Here is a 21,799-nt window from a genome sequence, read left to right on the forward strand (position 1 = left end):
AACAACATACAATCACATACGGTATCAGAAATAATAAATAACTAACATAATAAAAGTTATTTTTTTTATTCTATATGTTCTTGCGATATAACATACAATGTTACTAATGATTAATTAATCTATCCTTATATGTAATCTTCTCTATTCTTTCATCTCGCGCTCATGCTCGAGTAAAATCCGTAAAATAACCAGTTAATATGGGTGTATTACATAACACAAATGTATGCTTAAACATGAATGTACGCAAATAATAAATGCGACAAAGAATCGAGAATGTACAAATGAAAATGTCGACATAGAAAGAGGTGAAAAAAAATAGACGAAAGCGAAAGAGGACTATTAGAAGGAGGTTATTAGAACGAGAAATAGGAATAACGAGAAAAATAACATAGAAATACTAAACACTAAAAAGAAAAAAAAATAGATGAATAAGAAAATAAAAGCGCAAGATAGAAAGAAAAAATAGGAAATGAAAAGTAACGAAAACAGAAATGGTGCAATTAACAAGACAATATAGATAGTAATAAAAATAAAAAGATAAATTTTTTTTTCGAAAAAATAAAAAGTGATTCAAAATCAATCTTTTTTTCTAATCATGACGATAATTAATGTTTGTAATGATAAACAACATGATTTTATGCATCAAATTTGATTGAGAATAATATATACTTATTTCTATTTTGACCGAATATAATAGTTATTTATAACTAAGTAAACAATTCAGATATGAAACTATAAATTAATTTTTTATTTTACACTAAAATGAATGTCTGATTTTTATAGAATGCTTAATTTCGATGGAACGAATCAGTTTAATTTCTATATAATTTGAATAAAAGACTTTTTGAAAAAAGATCTATAAATTTATATTTTTTATAATTTTTTTAATATATTATTTTTAATTAATTATAATTTTTTAATCATATCTGAAATAATAATAATAATAAAATATATAAATATATTTTAGAAATTATTATTTAGATATTAAAATTAAATTTACTTTCAATAAAAAAAATTAAAATTAATGATGGAATTTATTGAAATTATTTATTTTTTTTCATTTATTTCATTTAAAATAGTTCATAAACTATTTAACTATGAAGAAAAAATACTGTTTTTTTATGATATTTTATTTATGTTTTTTATGATTTCTTTATCATTCTTCAAATTTCAGTGTAAAAAAAACATTATTATGAAAATTCACTTATTTTCCTTTTTATTGAATTTTTATTTATTTAATTCGAAAAATACTTCGAAATATTATAAAATAAATATTAAAATACTTATATTAAAAAAAGAAAATTTTTTATTGCAAAATATATTAAAACAAATATATTACGATACTAATTGTTTAACAAAGAAAATATAGAATCAAATATAAAAATTAAAGATACAGAGTGCAATAAATTCTAATTAGATCCGAGCTGAATTTGATAATGTCTGGCATATATGAATCATATATTAATTCTATCGCTAATGAGTATTAATCAATATCGCCCTTCAAAATTATATCTCCTCTCATTATATAATATACATATAATATATATATATGTACATATGCAATACAATATTGAATAATTTTTACATATAACAATATATTAATGTTTATGAATAATAATTATTGAATATTATACATATCGATCATGTAACTATATTGTAGAAATAAACGTATTTTTATATTTTCGTTGAAAAGAAAAATGAATCATATATTAATAATATAATATTATATAAATGATATAAATATATCATTTATATATAATATTTGCAATTATTTTTCAGTTATTTTATATCAAAGAATTTTTTTTTATAAAATATTGTAATAATAAATTCTAAGAATTTTTTTTAATGACTTTTTCAATATCATTTCTTCTTTTCCATTTGAATATTATGAAAATTAAGAAAACTGAAATATTTATAATAATGTTTATTAATAACAAAATAAAGATTATTAATAAGATGACGTATATGAAAAATAAATTCTACCACTAAAATAATTTAAGAATTTGCATTTTTTAATAAAATTTATTAAGTTATAAGCAATTTGAGTTTATATTAGATGAAATGAAGTGAAAATAACGATACGGCGGAGAATTCTCATTTTATTATCTATTGCAAATTTTAATTATTTATATCTGAATAAATAATCAATATTTTTGTATATCAATTTGGTCTCTAAAATGTTAGAAATTAATCCTTTAAAGATATCTCTTGAATATATTACATACTAATTATCAAACATTATATTATATACTAATTATCAAACATTATAAATATCAATAGAATTATCAGTAGAATGTAATAATATATATTAACATTCTAACATTTTATAACAATAATATATATATTCATTTTTTTGATTTATAAATTTATAATATTTTTCATATATATGACATAAAATATTGATAATTATATAATTATAAAATAAAATTGTTGACATCCTCTATATTCGTTATAAAAAAATTTATTACTTCTTGGAATTCTTGTAATTAAAAAAAAATTAAATGAAATTTTATTAAATACAAATATATTCGGATTCTATATTTTTCTATTCAAATTCATTTATATATTATTTTTCAAAATGATTGAATAATAATTTTATGTAAAAAATTTTTATAATAAAAAAAAAATTTTATATTAAACAAATTATTTTAAATATTATAAATAATTTAAATAATATTATCAAATAAAAAAAAATATTTCAAAAATAATTTATAAATTTACGTTTTTCTAAATAATTTATATATAAATTTATATTTTTTTCAAAAATATAATACAAATTAATTAAATACAATACAAATACAATACAAATATAATACAAATACAATATAATTCAAAAATATAAATAAATCAAATATTATATATAAAATACTAAAACATAAAACATAAATTGATAAAGCTAAAAACTTTATAGATTAAATATATATTTATACTACATCCGAAATCTTTTATGGTTCATTCTATACAAAATTATAAAAAATTTTTTAAAAAATCCAAGAATTATATCTTATTTAAATAATTTGATTTAATTAAAAAATATTTATTAATTCTTTTAATAATTAATATTAAATGCTTATTAATTAATATTTATTAATATTAATTTAATTAAAAAATTCAATCTGAAATATTTTTGAGTTGTAAAATATACATGGAATACTACTAATAGAAAGATATTTTCATATGTTTTTTGAAATTATCTAGTAATATAATTTTTAATTTTTAATAAATTTAAATTTTTTTTAAATATTTATTATATATATGTATATATTATATATATATATATATATATATATATATATATATATATATATATATATATATATATATATATATAATATTATCGAAAATTTTCAGTGTTAACCTGAATTATTGTAGAAAAACTTTATTATCTGAGTAAAATATAAAATGGATTTTATGATTGAAAATTATTTTTTCTTAAAAGATATATAAATATGTGAATTTATTCAATAAACTAAACGTTTATAACAAGAGTAAAAATCATAGAATTTTGAAAATAAAGTTTTTTTGTTTTTTTCTTATTATATATAATTTCTTTTTTTTTAGAATTTTTAGAATGAGAAATAAATGAATGAAAATATACGAATATAGTGTAAATAATTCAGTAATAATTTTTAAACGAAATATTCAAAATGTTATAAAATTATTGCTTACGAGTTAATTATCAACGATTATTTTGTTTCCAATTAAACGATGATGCTTATGAAAGTAAATTATTGTGAAATATTCTCGTTAAAAATTCATTGAAATACCTGTTCAAAAAAAAAAAACCTGTTAAAAATTCATTGAAATATCAAGAGCATTTATCTAAAATTGGTCGATGCAATCGGAGAAAGGGACGCAAGTTTCGATTCATTATTTATTTTCATCAGTGGTATTATGGAGCGAAATTCTTCGCATATGAATTATGCTTGTGTTAAAAAATAATCAATCATATCTATGTATCGGAAGAACATGATTATACCTTGTATATTATCATACAAACGAGATTCTTATCGGAAAGCGTAATTATCAGATAATCATTTTTACGAAAAATAAGAAAATTGATGAATTTTTTATACAATTACTGAAACAATTTAAATAATATTAACTCATGAATAATGAGAGATGATTATCGAGTTTATAGATAATTTCAATATAATTACATTAATAATTTTTTCTTCTTTCTTCCTTTAATTTTCAAATGCTAGAATTTATTAGAAAAATTTTATTTTTTGATAAAAGTTTGCAAGTATAAAAAATAATATATTATATTTAGAATAATTTTCTTTCAATATCACTTTAAAAAGATTAAATTAATGCTAAAAATTTCAATATTTTTCATTTTTTAAATATAATTTTATAATGATATAAAACAAAGAATTTTTCATGTAAAAAAAAATTAACTTTTAACATTCTATCATTCTGTTATAAAAAAATTTTTTTAATGTATTTAAAGTATGAAAAATTCTAAAACTTTGGAGATTTATTTCATTCGTCCAAAGATATATTTTCTAAAAAAAAAATATTTTATATATAACCGATTATATTCTATATTCAAACTTTCATTAAAATCATAAGTTAAATAATTTTCTTAATATAAATTTTCTTATAACATAATATATGATTATTTTTATAAATCATTATACATATCAAAGAAATTCAACATGTAAAAAATATAGAGTTATTTTGTGCTCAATCAAAAAAATTTCAAGAAAACAATTTTATTCCTTTTACTAAAATTTATTATACTGTTTTATTTACAATAGATATATATAACTAATCAATGTTTGTATTAATCATGAATAATACGAATCTTGTAATCAATAATGAAAATCACAAATTTAATGTTTTTTATTTTATAATTTATTAATTATTTATGAATCTTACTTTAATAATGAATTTGCAGTTAATAACAATTAATGTGTAATAATAACAAATGAAATAATAACAAAATTATATTTTTATATATTATTTTTATTTTTTATATGATATTAAATAATTAAATAATTAAATAATTAAATAGTTACTAAATAATATTTGCGCAATGACAACACTTGATTTCTTTCCTATATTTATGTATCATATAATTAAAAAAACAATATAGATCATTATACATTTATAACATATCTTTCTTTTTTCTTATTAATTAAAATAAAAAACGAAATCAATGAGAATTAAAGTTTCTTTGTAAAGTTCACAATAATTATGAAATTATCAATTTGATAAGTAAATTATAATGTATCAATATTTTCATGATAAATAATTATGAGTAAATAAATTTCTCGTATATTTGTTAATGTACATTACAAATATATATGTAGAAAAATAAGTATTTTAACATTTATTTTTATATAATCTTGTTTCTTTATTATTCTTTCATATTGGAAACCAAGAGAATGTAAAAAGTTTAAAAAAAAAAAAAAACGTTGAAATAGAATTTCATTCATCAAATAAATATAACTCTTGAAAATTAGTTGAAAATAAAGAAATTCCATATCATTTACGAAATTGTTTAATACAAGTAATATAAATAATACAGTTATCGTATCGCAACAATGTATCCAAATACATTACATACATCATAAGACAAAATAAAGTTAGAAAAAGTGCTTCAATGTAACGTGTGTTATTCCTATATACGAACAATTTATACGGTATTTTACACATTTCTCCCCATAAACTTACGCCGTTCTCGTGGATTTGACCGCATAATGTAAACCAAAATTAACGACCATGCTTTACACAACATTCTCATTTTCCATCTTTCTTGGAGAGTAAGAACAAATTCACACAAGGAAATTTAATAACGTGGCTAAAGCGGCAACGTGAAAACCAAAAAAGTACCTTTTCAACCGGCAATATGAAAAAAGACGTCATCGTTGTGATATTAATGGAACGATATATTGAGTTGGTGAAAAAGTTATATCGATTTTTGATTCAAACAAGATAAATAATTTTAATAGCTTGCATACTATTGTTATAAAGATAGTTTATATTTATTATTATTAGTTTATATTTAGTTTATTATTTATTCATTCCTTTTGTCTGAATAAATAATTAATATAAATTGTTATAATAATTAAACGTAAGAAAAATCAATTTATCTTATAAAATCGTTTATTTGCTGTAACAATGACAAATAAAAATTCATGATTTTGTAAAAAATAAATTTTAATATATTGAAAAACAGAAATGAAATACATAAATGATTGAATATTTTTATGACTATATTGATACATTATAGGAAATTGATTTATTTCTTTATTAACAAAATTGACATTTTCTCATTAATTCAATAAAATTAACTAGATGGAAATATATAGTGGCGCTGAAATAATAGTAGAAAAATAATAGTAGAAAAAATAATAGTAGAAAAAAAGAAACACATATATTAAAAATATTTTTAATAAATAATAGTCATAACACGATTCTAGTGTTTTCGTTAAAAGTGTACTTTTGTGTTCGTAATGGCTATTTTTTAATTATATAACTTTCATTAAAAATTCATTATAATAACTAGCGGATCACATAATGTGATCAAAGCTCGAATTTCAAATTATAAAGCTGCATTAAAATGTTGAATATATTATGAAGAACAACCTTTATTACTAACCTCCACAAGGGTGATGAGGATAATAAAAAGAGGCGGCGGACAACACCTATAATGATCGGCATAATATTTTCGGTCTCTTTCCTCCGTAAGAAATTCATCGCCGATCATGCGGACCATCCTGCAACCAAGAAAATTATTTTTATTAAACTTATTCTTTATTTCTTTTTATACATACAATAAGATTGGTATTTATATTCATAATAAAGATTAAAGAATGAAAATACAGTTTTAGAATACAATTTTAGAAATACTCACCTATAGAATAGATTTACCTACCTAACGTAACCATCTCAATTGTTTTTCTTAAAAAATCAATCAACACCTCAATTTTATATATATATATATATATAATGTGAATATAAGATATTCACATTAATCTTTTTTCCTGTTCTTGTTTTATTTAGTTGTCAATTTTTTTACGTGAATATTTTTATTTAATTCATTAAATAAAAAATCGTTGAGATAAATGTGACAATAAATGAACGACAATAGTTTATTAATAAATATAAAATATAAATATATATTAAAAATAATTAATTAAAAATTAATTAATAAATTTTTTTGCTTTTTTTAAAAAGTATCATTCTAGAAATTTTTTCATATCAAATTATCATTTAAAAATTTTTTTATGAATATTATAACAAATATAACATATTAATAATACGTATTTTGAAAAATATATTTAAAATAGTTTTAAAAAACAATTTTAGTGATGAAAAAAATAATATAAATGATTATATTATATTACTTATCGCTTATAATGTGTAAGTATATTTAAATATAGATATATAGATATACTATGCATAGTTAATTATAATTAATTTATAATGAAAATAAATAAGCATATTCACATTTATTATTTAATATAATATTCCATTATATTCTATATTATTTTTATTATATTAATAAAAATAATTTTGTCAAAATCATTTGTATCTTTTAAAAATAATAAAATTCATATCTTAACAAGTCTAATTTTATTTTATTGTGAATTAAATTTATATTCAATATTTTATCCATTGATTGATACTAGGAAATTATTTTTTGTTTATAATATTTGTATATTTTCGAAATCAATAACTCATTTTCTGATGCATTTTTTTAAATTTTTTTTAAAATTATTTTTTATGCGATATAAAAATTCTATATGAAATGAAAAAAAAAAGATCTTGCTCAAAATAAAAAACTCTTATTAAAGTACTTATTAAGTATAAATTTATTTTTTTTAACAATTTTGTGATAAATTCCAAGCTTATTTCGAATCTACATATTTATCTTCTCCTAAAATTTTATTATGATAAATAAAAAAGACTTGAAAAAAATGAATGAATAAAATAAAATAAAAATTTATATTTTAACATATTTTAAATAAATTCATTTTTGAAGCATAATATATAATCAATAAATACTTTTAATATAAAAGATTTGTCTTGATACAATTGAGCAGGATATAAGATAAAAGTAAGATGAAAATAACAATATGATATCATTATGTATGAAGTTATTTCAAAGGAATCATAATTTCAAAAATTTATTAGATATATTTTAATTTAAAATTTTATACTGATAAATTTCTGATCATGTTTAGATTTATATCATAATTGATAACTTTAATAGATTTACATATTTTTAAAATCTTTTTTTCTTTTTTCTAAAATCTTTTTTAAAATAGAAATTCAAATACAAAAATTTTATTCTACAAATTTTAACTTTGTTTTTTTTATTTTTTTTTTTTTATTAAAAATAATATATTATATATATCTTTCCTTATTATATTATAACGAAAATAAAATTTAATCAATTTTTTTAAATTAATTAAATTTAGAACTGATATTGACATATTCACATAATAACATCAAATCAATAATAGAAATAATAAAGGAATGAGATGAGATACTACAAAATTCATATCATATTATATCATATACATTAAAAATATATAATACTGAAAAATTCACAATCATTGATATTAAAAAACAATAAAATAAAATGGAAAATTATTTGCAAAATACTTTATATATATAATAAAAAATTCAGTAGCTAAGAAAATAAATAATAAAAAAATCGAATTTTGAAAATATCCTATCTATATATTGTATATAATATTAGTGATTTTATAAATCGATACATTTTCCGCGAAAAATATTCAATAAGAAAAATATTACCGTTTCAAACAATAAATACTAATATTAACTTGATTGAATATCATGTTTAATTGTATTTCAAATATATTACATATATATATGTAATATATATACAATACTGCATATAAATAACCTAAATATTAAAATATTACAATAATTTTTTTTTTATTTTTTTCATGTATATTTTTAACAAACATTATATTAGTCAAATATTCTTTTATTGAATTATTAATCATCTTTTTCATTAAATTTTCATAAATAATTATCTAGCTTCTTATTAATTTTTTTATTATTTTTTTTATTTATTATTTTTTTTATTATTTTATTTATAATTTCTTATTGAAGTATTATAAGTATAAAGATAATCAAACAATGAATAATTAATATGTATTGTTTAAACTTCAATAATGAAATGTATATTAAAGTATAAAAATTAAAAAGTATAAAGTATAATTATTTTGAATAATTATTTAACTATAAATTTATATAAGATTAATACACAAAATATAATATTTTCTTTTTTTAGTCTTATTTCCCTATGCAATAATAATGTATTTAATAATATAATTGTTCATATCAATATTATGTTACAATTATGATCACTTCATCATGTTTAAAGCATAAATATATCTATTGTTAAATAAATTAAATAAATATTCAATGAATTCAATGAATATATAGAATAAAAAAAATATCCATATTCTTTAAAACAGAATAACTTTCTTAAAATTGAATCAAACAATTTGAATATTGTTGAAATATTAGAAAAATTAGTTTATTTACTGGATAATATATAAAAAATTTTTTTTTAAATTCTTATTATTTAATCGAAATTTTAAGGGAAAAAAGTAAATTTTTTAACTTTTTAATTATTTTTTTATTAACTATTTTATTATAAAATTTAATATACTATTTTGAAATTTAATAGCTTTTGTAAATCTAAATATATTACATAAAAATTCAAAAAAATTTATTGAAATCAATCGACTCATAAAAAAATTCAAAATATCAAAAAATGTAAAATTTTTTTAATTTATAGTTATAAGCCAAAAAAATGAAAAAATATAAAGTATTTTCGATTGTTTCAGAGTAATATTAATCGAAACTTTATATATGAATATAATTTTGTTAGATTTACAAAAAGCATATTCTAAATCTTCATTATAATTTAAAATATAAAAATTAAAAATCGCGATTTTACTTTTTCCTTTATAATTTCGACATAGCAATTTTTAAAAATTTTTTTTACATATTACGTAATAAATTAATTCTTTTAATATTTCAGAAAAATTTAAATCATTTAGTCTAATTTTAAAAAGATTACTCCGTTTTAAAAGAGAATACGAATAGTTTTGTATTCACTATGATAGATATGAGAGATACGATACGATGTTACTCGTATATAAAATATGATAGAAGAATATTAAAATATTCATAAAAACAACAGCAAAATAATAAAATATATGAAAAATTAAATCTCAAAAAAAAAAATTTTTTTTAGTTATAAAAATCTGCAATTTGCGATTCAGACTATGAAATTCAGAGATTGTACTAATATTTGAGATTGTATAACGGATTTATTTGAGCGAAATTATAAAAATTATCTAAATCATTAAGAAGAGAAGCATTTTTCTGCAAGACACTTGGGTATTTGAAAATTAATCTGTCGATGTGGCTTGGAGATATTCTGGAACTAATCGTTGGCCTGCAGCAATTTTCACGCGAAGGAATAGTTGCGAGCCCTTATTAATCGTCGCCAGAGGTAGCAAAATAACGAGAAATTAATTTTACCGGTTCAACTTCAAAGAAAAGGAAAAACACTTTTCGTGCAATGACTGATTTCTTGCTGTATAGCATTTCTCATTATCTCAATATCTGATGGATATTCATAATTTTTCATGCACATTTGAAATAAATGTTTTTGCATCATTGACATTGACATATACAATATTATATTTCTATACTCTCAACTTTTTTTTTTTTCTTTTGATTTTTTATTTTTCTGTTTTCACTTTCTTTTAATTCAATTTTATTTTATTTAATCATTTTTAAATACTTATAAATAAAATGAACATTAAATTATTGTAAAAAATTTCAATTTTATAATGTAAAATCTGCGAATCGAGAAATTGATTTATAATAATAAAAATCAGTAGATTATTTTTTTTTTTTGAAAAAATAGAAGATTTTCTATTTTTTATCAAATAGATTTAAATTTTAAAAAAAATTCATTATCATGATTATTATATATTATATTATATTCATTATTATATTCATAGTATGTACTCATAATTATATTAAAGAAAAATTCTAATATATCTAATTAAATCATAAAATAATAGTTCTTATAATTAAAATTTGAATATTCTTTTTCTTTTTTAAAGTCTTTTAATATTTGTGTAATTATTAAAATGTCATTTATATCAATTATATTATTTATGTCATAAAAATGAATGTTTATGAATCTTTTAATTAATTTCGATTTTTCTGTAATCAATTGTACTAAATTAATAAAAAAACTTTTAAAAGAACATTTCAAAATTTTTAAAAATGTAAATTTCATCAATTTTATGTAACATTATATTATATTCATGGTATAAAATAATAAAATAATTGACCTTATTAGTCATTGAAATATATTGATTTAACAAAATGTAATTTAAGAGTTTCAATAATAGATGTATAATTAAACTGAACGCGACATAAATAATACAATTGTAAATTGATAGAAATGACATTTTCATAGTCATACAAATATTGCATGAAATTGCAAGGAAAGATTAAAAAAAAATATGAATATATTACGAAGAATATTGAAAAAGATATAAATTTCAAGAGATATTTATTTGTTTACATATTTAATAATTAAAGATATTGGATAAAAGATTCAATAGAAAAAAAATACAAATGTATTATTTTTCAAAAAGAAATAAGATAAATAAAGACATAGATAAATAATGTACATATATATAATATTTAAGAAAAATTGATAAATATTTAATGTCTTCTCATATATATAATAAAAATCATGAACTGAAAAATCTGATTTATAATATTTTTTTAAAATATTAATATTCATCTTATATATTATATATTATTATATATTATTATTTTATATATTATTATTTATAGATTATTATAGGATATTATTTTTTTATAGATTTATTTTAAAGATTAATTTTTATAAATTATTAATTAGATTTTATACATTTTTCTATTATTCTAACAAATAATTTCATTCAATGTTGAAAATATAAAAATGATATATAAAAATAGAACAATAAATACTACCATAAGATGTTCCAATATTTTCGATAGTAATCTTCTGTATCGAGGAATAATTACGAAGAAGAAATATTGATCCGTAACTCATATATCCATAATCTAACACGTTTATGGTATCGGAAATAAACTATTTTCTTTGTGTGTTTCCATTGACTCAGGGTGAGGATAGTAAACGGTTGAACAAGGGTGAACGAGAAAAGAGCAATTAGAGAGAAACTATAGAGGGATATGGAGCATAGAAGGGGAAACATGTAAGAAGAAATAAAGGAAAAAAAATATAGAAAAACGTAGGAGAGATAAGAATTAACGGGAAAGATGAAAGAAACAGGAAGGAAAAAAGTAGAGCAGAACGAAAACAGCTGGTAGACAGGAAAGGCTAGAAGACACAGATATTAAAGAAATGAGAACCACGACTAATTACGGAATAATACAGAGATCAAGAAAGCGATGGAAAAAGTTCTGGGGTGGTCTGCGACAAAAAGAAATAGGTCAAAAAGTGATATTAATGGAAGAAAGAAATTACAAAATGAAGAGAAGAGAGAAAGAACTGGAAGATATATAGCTTTCGCGACGTAAAATGTTTATCATGCGAACATTATGATCCTTGTAAATGGCTGCATTCTTTTAAAAAATTTAGAAATTAAATTATAATTAAATAATGTTAATATTTGTTAACATTTTAATAAGATTTCGCATTTAAGTTACTTATCATAATAAGTTTGTTGTCATGTGATAAGCCATGTTACATTTATGAATAAAAATATAACAATGAAAGAATTGGTTTTTAATATACTAAAATAAATAATGTATTAAAATATATAAATAATTATAATTGTAATTATAATTGAAATATATATATGATAAAATAAAATTATTTTTTTGTTAATAATACGCAAAAAAAATTTTTATATAGTATAATATTTAATATAGTATTTAAAGAAAGAATTTAAAAGCATTGAAAGAAACAATTTATACTTTTATATATTTTATTATATACTAATTATTATATCAACAGATGTTTTATATATATATTCTATACATTATTTTAATAAGAATAAAAGAATAAAATAATATATAATATAATATAGTATGATGCAAAATAAAATATTAATATAAAAATCTAAAAATATCATTATGTTATATTGATAATGAAAGACTTAAATTTCGTGATATAAAAATTATATTATCTAACATAAATTTATAAAAAAAACTTGAAATAATCAAAAATCTAAAAACATAAAAAATATTAACGATAGTATAATAAAATTGAGTATTATTTTATATATTAAAAAAAAAAAGGGATTACATAAGTGAAATGCGACTTAGTGTTTTATGAACACCTAAGTGTTCATATAGTACATGATACGTGAATCGTGATACTGTTTATTTGTGTACTACCTACAAATCGCACTACAGTTACCATCTATGTATTTATGTAACAGGAAAACAAATATCTTTTTCTTTATCGTAAATCGTTTTGTTTATCTTATTAAAATTACTAAGGTTTTCTTCTATGAAATATGTCACATGTTACAAGTGCTACTGGTTATTGTAAAAAAAATATGTTAAATGTAAAAGATGTTATAGTTAAATGATTAAATAAACAATGAAGAAATTAAATTATAAATATTACAGTCATTTATAACAATAAATAAAAATATTATGTTATTGATTTTATACTCATTTCTAATAGTAATTTAAAGTATAAATTTATTATTAATATAAATATAAATTTTTATTATTAAATACGATTTAATAAGATAAATAAAGAATATATCATAAATTATAAATGAGAACATTTCTTTATGCAATTTAAATTTATATTAAATTAAGCGAAACAAAAATAAAATATAATAATGGTATAAGACAAAAGCATTTTTTCTATGTTTCGTTTCATCTTTAATTGTTTATACATAAATAATTGTTTAATAAATAAATCAATTTAATCAAATTTCATCATTTTTATATATTTTGATATATTTTATAACTTTTGTTTTAGATTCTAAAACCGCTCCTCCAAAAATTTTCTACGAATATATTAATACTCTTTATATAAAATAAGTTGAAAATTTAGAATAATAATAATTCTATTTTGCAAAATATTTTTTAATGAAATGTTTTAATAATTCTAGTTTATGTTGTATTATTTTAATTATTTTTTTTTTCTTAGAATAATGATAACATAAAAATCACGATTTTAATAAAAAATATAAGTAGATTAAATGTTATTGTTAATCACTTATAAGATCTTTGATATTTTATATATATATATATATATAAGATAGATTAAATTCTTTCTTTTAAAAATATTAAAATATAAGTACTGAATTATTAAGTAAGATTAATATATAGATAATAAATGTTTGAAACATTGTTAAAATAAACTTTTTTTTCTTACTAAATATAAAAAAAATACTAAATATAATTCATAATAAAATTATAATTTTATTAACTAAATTTTAATTATTGCTACAAGTAGACAATACTTTTATTATATATTCATAAATCAAGAACTTCATGATAAAATTATATATTTTTTTTTATTATATTTTTAACAAAAATTCAATTTCTTTATTTATTTAATTCTATATTTTCTTTATTAAATATCAATTTAAAATAATTCACAAAAGAAGTATTTTTATTAGTTCTTTTTAAATTTATTGTAAAGGACTATTGATTTCTATACAATTAATTATTAATATAATTATTGATGTAATGATATAATTCAAAGATTACGAATCAAGGTAAGTTTAATAGATAATGGAATTATAATTACAATTATAATTTTTTATTATTTTAAGTTATTTCAATTATTATAATTTCAATTTAATATAATACTAAAATAACTCAAATTAAGATTTAATATGTTTTCATAAATATAATCTTCGTAATAACCAATTACCTTCTAATTCAAAATTGTAAGCGATCCGCTTTTTTTTGTCATAAAATGTCCAAAAACAAATAAGAAATTCATAAAAACGAGAAATTATAAATTCTTACATTTGTTTATAATCATTTGGCAGTAGCAAAATAACAGAATGTTATTCTATTTTTTATTACAAAGAATAAGATATTTTTACAAAGAATAAGATATATAATAAGATATAAAATATTAACGATTAATGATTTTTCATTATCTCGAACTTCATGTCCCATCCATAAATAAAGTCATAACAATAATAAACTGAAATAGTATAATCTTGTAACAAACAATTAACCGGTAATGAGTTGGAGAACAAAATTGTATTTTTATATTTTGTAATCGACATTTTGTAAATCTAAGTTGCAAACACAGATAAGAATCGATTTTATTTCTCATTTCTGTTAAGTAACAAACCTCAATTTATTCGATACAAAAAAGTCAGAAACAGAAGAAAAACCACAAAACTGTTAAATTCTCAGTATCTCATAGAGAGCTCCAAGTAGCCATGAAATGGAAAAGCAATACCGCTCGGTGAGAAATCAGTGAAAACGGAGACGGTCAGAAACGATGCGAGATATAGTCGGACTGTAAAGAAAGAGAAAAAAAGTGTGATCTCAAATGCAGAATGCCTCCGTGAGCGCGAATGCCAACTCCATAGGTACGCACCTAATTGCTAGCGCGCCTCAAGACACCATAGATCGCACGAGCGATTTCCAATTAGCGATGTGACTGATATACCTGAGTTCAAGGAAACGAGAAGAGGTCGTCTACTCTGTTTCTCTCGCTTCTTCTATTCGCGGGAACACAGGTGGCATGCTTGACGTCTGCCACACTTCTCTGAAACTATCTCTTTGAAACAAGATGGGATAGGGAGAGAAGAATAGGAGAAAGAAAGATAGACCGAGAAATATTCGCTTCAAGGATACTGATTAATTGCATTGGCTAGGTATATTGAGCTTTTGTTATTAACCGTTACAATGAACAAACAGCGATGCTAATTGATTGAGCATGTGGAAAATTGACAAGAATAAAAGTTCTCATAGCAACATTCTTCCAAGATTTATGATTGTTAATATTTGAAAAATAGCCGATAAATATTAACATAAATCGAAAGAATTTAATATATTATTATATTTTATTTGATTATTTGAATTTATTATATATTATGTTTTCATATTTTTATATGATTTTATATTTTCTTTTCTTTCTTTTTCTTTTTATATATATAAACTGAAAATAAAAAAAATAAAAAAAATTTTTTTTATTTAAATATGAGTTTTTAGAAATCATCCAATTATTTCCATTATTGATATGTTATTAATATTATCTTTCCATAGAATTTATATTATCTATATTACAAAATTATAAATGAATTTAATAAATGCAAAATACAATATACAATTAATTAATATAATTTTTAAAATATTTTTATTTTATAATATATATCATATTATTTTTATATTCTCTCATTCGAATTGAAAGTATATATATATACTTTCAAGTATATATGTATATATATAATATTTTTATTAAATATTTTTAAAATCATATTTTAAAATCATAAAAATAAAATAAAAAAAAAATATATTATTATCCTTGCAATTTTATTATATGAACCAAGCGATATGCATATATTTCAGCGTAAAAAATATATAAGATAATAATCTATTCAGAGAATATGCGTATAATTTATAAACTTAGTTTATGAATCTATCACAAACAGCTTATTATGTCGCAATATATATATATATATATATATATATATATACACATATTTATATTACATATATATTTTACACACATATTTCTCTTACATATAAATACAATGATTTAATTATAACATGTTTTTATTTAAGAATAATATTAAATGATATAATAGTCATAACATTATTCTTCTTCTTTTAAAAATGATTACAACATCTATTTAATTATTTTATTTGATAAATGATTTAATCATAAAAATTTTTATAATTATTATTATTTTTTCCATTTCATATTTTAATTTTGTATATACAATTTTTCAATACTTTTAACATTATATTGATTTGACTTTCTTCTAACTTAAATGATTTTAATTATTAAATTAATTAATAATTATTAAAATCATTTACATCTATAATTATTAAAATTTATAAGTATTATAAGTATTAAAATTTCATTTTATTCTATTCCTATATTTTATTAAATTTTGAAATTTCTTTTATTTCCGATAGTTGGTCGTCTGAATTTTTAATATACGAGCTATTGTTGTTTGTAATTCTATTGATTGTGTTAATTTAAAATTTAAACTACCATTATAATACTGCAATATTAAATCTAAAAGAGCATATGAATTAAAGTAATTATCATATCATTTTTACTTTAAAACCAATTACGAAACATATCAATATTAAAATACTTTATTATTTTTATCTAATATTATGAAATTCAAATCTTTATACTTAATATAAATATATTATACTTAATAAAACTTCCAATTTATTATTAAAATTCCAATAATTATTAAAATTCATTTTGTATATTTCATTCGGACAAAATTTGTAAATGATGAAAATAAAGATTTCTCAATAATTAATTAAAGCTGCTATCTTTGATTTTTAATTGTTTAATAATGATGATCTATTCTTTGAATATTACGAATAAATATAAATTATAATTTTCATCTATAGTTTTTCATAATGATTATAATTATTTGTAAAATCCTTATTTTATTTTTTATATTTTCTAAAAGATTTTTAATTTCTACAATATTTTAATTATTTTCTGCAATTCTGTCCATCCGAATTATTTCTTCATTATTATTTCTGCATTTTATTACATAAATTCAATGAAACATTTTCTGATTAATAAAATACACGCAACAATAATTATTTATTCAAAAAAACATGTATATATTCGTTATAAACCTCTCATTTGTTATAAACAATTTAATGATATTGCCATTTTTTTATGATAACCAATTATATATCTCGTTTACATATTTCTTTTATATGAATAGTGAATATCTAATGAATATCTAATTACAATTTATTCTTATTTAAAAGAAATATATCATAATATATCGTAAATATATATATACATATATATTTACGATATATACATATATATATACATGTAAATAAGATTTCAAAACATTTTTAATTTATGAAGACAAATATAAAAATTTATTCTAAAAAATCTAATTTTATTTACATGAAAAAAATATTTTTTAAAAAAGATTTTGAGAAGAATAAATAAAGAAACAATAAAATTAATTTATTTATTTATTTATAAATTATATATCATGTTATTAATGCTTATCAAAAAAAATATTTAAAATTAATTTTCAAAAATAAAATTATACAAATATTTTATACTATATTTCCAATTTAATATAATTAAGAGTATAAATAAAATAATTCTGATATTCTTAATATACTTTTTAATGTAGTTGATAATATAATAAATATATTTATTTTTTAATATAAAATCATTTTTTATAATTTTTTTTTATAATTATAGTGATATTGTCATAATTATGAATTAATTATGAATTGCATTCTATCTATCTTTATAAATCTCTTTCTAGCTAGAAATATTTTAATATTGAACAAAAATGAATATAACAAAACAATTATCAAAAATACGTTATCAAGGAAATAATCAAATAAATAATTCGAATTATGAAACATTTATTATATTTCTCGGAAATATAATAAATTTTAAAATAACTTTTTATATAAAGTTAAATAAAATTAAATAGCAAAATCTTTGAGAACGAGCAGTAGATATATACACAAATAGATTAAATATTATCATATATGAAATCATATTATAAATACAAAATTAGCGAATTCTTATCCACCTGCACATATAAAATGAGAATAATATATACTTTTATAAGAATGGTTTCCTTCTTATCCTCCATGTTGTATATGTTTGAATAAAGAATCTTGAGAAATGAGTAGTCTTCAAAACTGATCCATGATCAAAGTTTTTGGAAAATCAAATCTTGATGAATCAATGATCGTCTAGCTCACATACAGATTTGATATTGACAATATAAAATATATATATAAATAAGCCACTAATACAATCAGCCAACATATACTATATACAATTATATCAACAAAAATGTCGATCGTGTTTATAAATTTTTAAATACATCGATTTTTGAAATAAATATATATATATATATATATATATATATATATATATATATATTTATATATCAATATATATAATAATATAAATCTATTGTTATTGTAATATAAACAAAAATTATATTAAATAAAGTTTTGATACATGTTGTAGATTATATTAAAATATTATACAAAATTCAATTATATAAAAAAATTCATGAATTTTAAAATTTTTGGCATGAATAACAAATTTAAAATCGATTGCATTAATATATGTAATAAATATTAAAATTTTAATAATTATTTTTATAATTAATATATTTATAATTATATATATATTTATAATTATAATTGTTTTATAATTAATAAATAGGTATTTAAGAATTATTTTTTGCACTATTTATAACGAATTTTTATAAAATTGTTTTTTTATTGATACATGTATAATGTCAATTCAAATTAATTGTAATTATAAGATAAAACAAAAGAATTTTTTGCAAAATTACTTAATAAATTATGATTATGATCATGATTATAAATAATCAAAAGGTAACAAAAATATAAATATTAATAAATAATAAATTTTAATATTAAAACTGTACGTAGCAATATTTTACTGTGACTATTAATTATTAATTCAAATATATATATATATATTTCATATATTTTTCATATATTTTTCATATATTTTTCATACAGTTTATATTATATTTAAATTGTATTCAAATATTATTTATATTGTGCAATAAATGTTAATTATTAATTATTATACTTTAAAAGCTTCATCGAGATATTTATCTAAGTAAAGTAATTCATTTAAATTAAATACATTAAGAAATATTTTATTTTTTATATGATTTACATTAATTAATAAATAATGTCACTATGAATCGATAAAATAAAATAAAATAAACTATATAAAAATATTACATAATAAATATATATACATAATAAATAATAAATATATAACTATTTTACTTATATTAACATATAAATTAAATGCTTCAATATAGAAGATGACAGGGAAGAAGTGACATGAAAAGAATTTATATTCAAAGGAATATAAATTTCTTGAAGATGGAAAATTAATTTAAAATAATCTTTTTTTTTTTTTTTATATTATATATTTGTGCATATATATTTTTTGTTTTAAATTATTATCGTAAATATAGTAATACACAATTGAATTTTAAAAATTATAATTTTATAATTAATAATTCTAATAATTTCTTATTCTTAAAATATTTTATTATTAGTAGTACAATATTATTATTAGAACAAATTAGTAATATTATTATTAGTAATAATATTATTTCTTCCTTATTATATCTTTCTTATATCTAAATAGATCTTTATTCAAGAATAATGATATAAATTATCCAGTATATTTCATTTAATATAATTAATAATTATGTTAATTATTAATTAGTTTTTCAACTTGTCAAATTTATGAAAATAATACAATAAATGATTATGAAAGAGACATCACTTTTATAATAATTATTCTTTCTAAAATTTTCTAAAATTTTGAATATACACTTATTATATGTTAAAAAATATTTGTTTTGAATGTTTTCTCTCAATTCAAATATATCATAAAAATTGTGTTAATGCAAATAAAACATAAGAAGTAGTACAAAAAAGAAATTCATATATACTATAATAAAATTACAAAATCTTTTAATATATCTAAATTATATTTGATAATGTTATGTGTTAACTAAACTTTTTTTTAAGAATTAAATATTAGTAATAAAAGAATATTTATCATAAATAAATAAAAGTAATGAAAAATCTAATTTTTCAAAATTATTATTTATTTATAAATTATTTGATTTTATTTAAAAATTTCAACAAAATTATGCTATGAATTAACTACTATCCAGGTTAGAGAGTTGATATATCAGTATGTTATACATCCGGAAAAAAATAGTTAAAAAAAATAAAACCAATTCGAATTAATTAAAAAGAAAAAATTATATAGATAACAGCATAATATTTTTGTTATCAATAAAATAAATTGACAATATTGTGATTTTAATACCTAAAGAAATAATTAATGAAATAATATTATTCTCTTTTATTATATTATTATTGTTGCCTTACAATACAATCAATTTATAAAAAATATATTTGAAAAAAGGCAAAATATTTTAAAAAAACAAGAAAAAAACATATAAATGTAAAGGAGGGTTATTAATACTACCAATACTACTTATGTATTAAATATATACTTATATACTAAATAGTTAATTAATGTTATCTATTTATATTATTAAAAATAGAATAATTTTTTTTATATTTTTTTCGAATCAAAAATGTTTCTTTTATATTACTTTTCTTTTACATATATTTGTGTTTTATTATAAACACTTGATTTAGCTTGTTTTATAAAACCGAATAAATAAAAAACTTAATAGATATAATTGATAAAGAAGAATATAGATCAATAAAATTAGTTTTAGCATTAACAATCATCTTGCATTAAATATGATTAATGAAAATATAATTATTAATTATAAAATAAATTGAGATGAGGAGAATAGGAAAATGATCATTTATTGATGATAATTATATTATTTCTTCTAAAGTTAATATTTTTGTTAAAAGTAAATTAAAATAATATTATATTAAATAATATATAAATAATATAAATATAATAATAAATATAATATAAATATAACATATAATATAATATTATTTATTATTATATATA

At 17.7% G+C, this 21,799-nt stretch overlaps 1 protein-coding gene across 4 annotated transcripts in view; it reads right to left on the minus strand.

Annotated features, from left to right (window-relative positions):
• Positions 1–21,799, minus strand: part of LOC108001549 (protein rhomboid) — a 273,352-nt gene that overhangs the window by 187,094 nt on the left and 64,459 nt on the right. For all 4 annotated transcript variants that reach the window (XM_062081488.1, XM_062081489.1, XM_062081485.1 and 1 more), the window contains one exon: positions 6,611–6,728. In XM_062081488.1, the coding sequence (XP_061937472.1) occupies positions 6,611–6,728 (118 nt within the window). The remainder of the gene's footprint in view (positions 1–6,610; positions 6,729–21,799) is intronic.

Source organism: Apis cerana, linkage group LG11, assembly GCF_029169275.1.
Source record: "Apis cerana isolate GH-2021 linkage group LG11, AcerK_1.0, whole genome shotgun sequence".
Taxonomy (NCBI): domain Eukaryota; kingdom Metazoa; phylum Arthropoda; class Insecta; order Hymenoptera; family Apidae; genus Apis; species Apis cerana.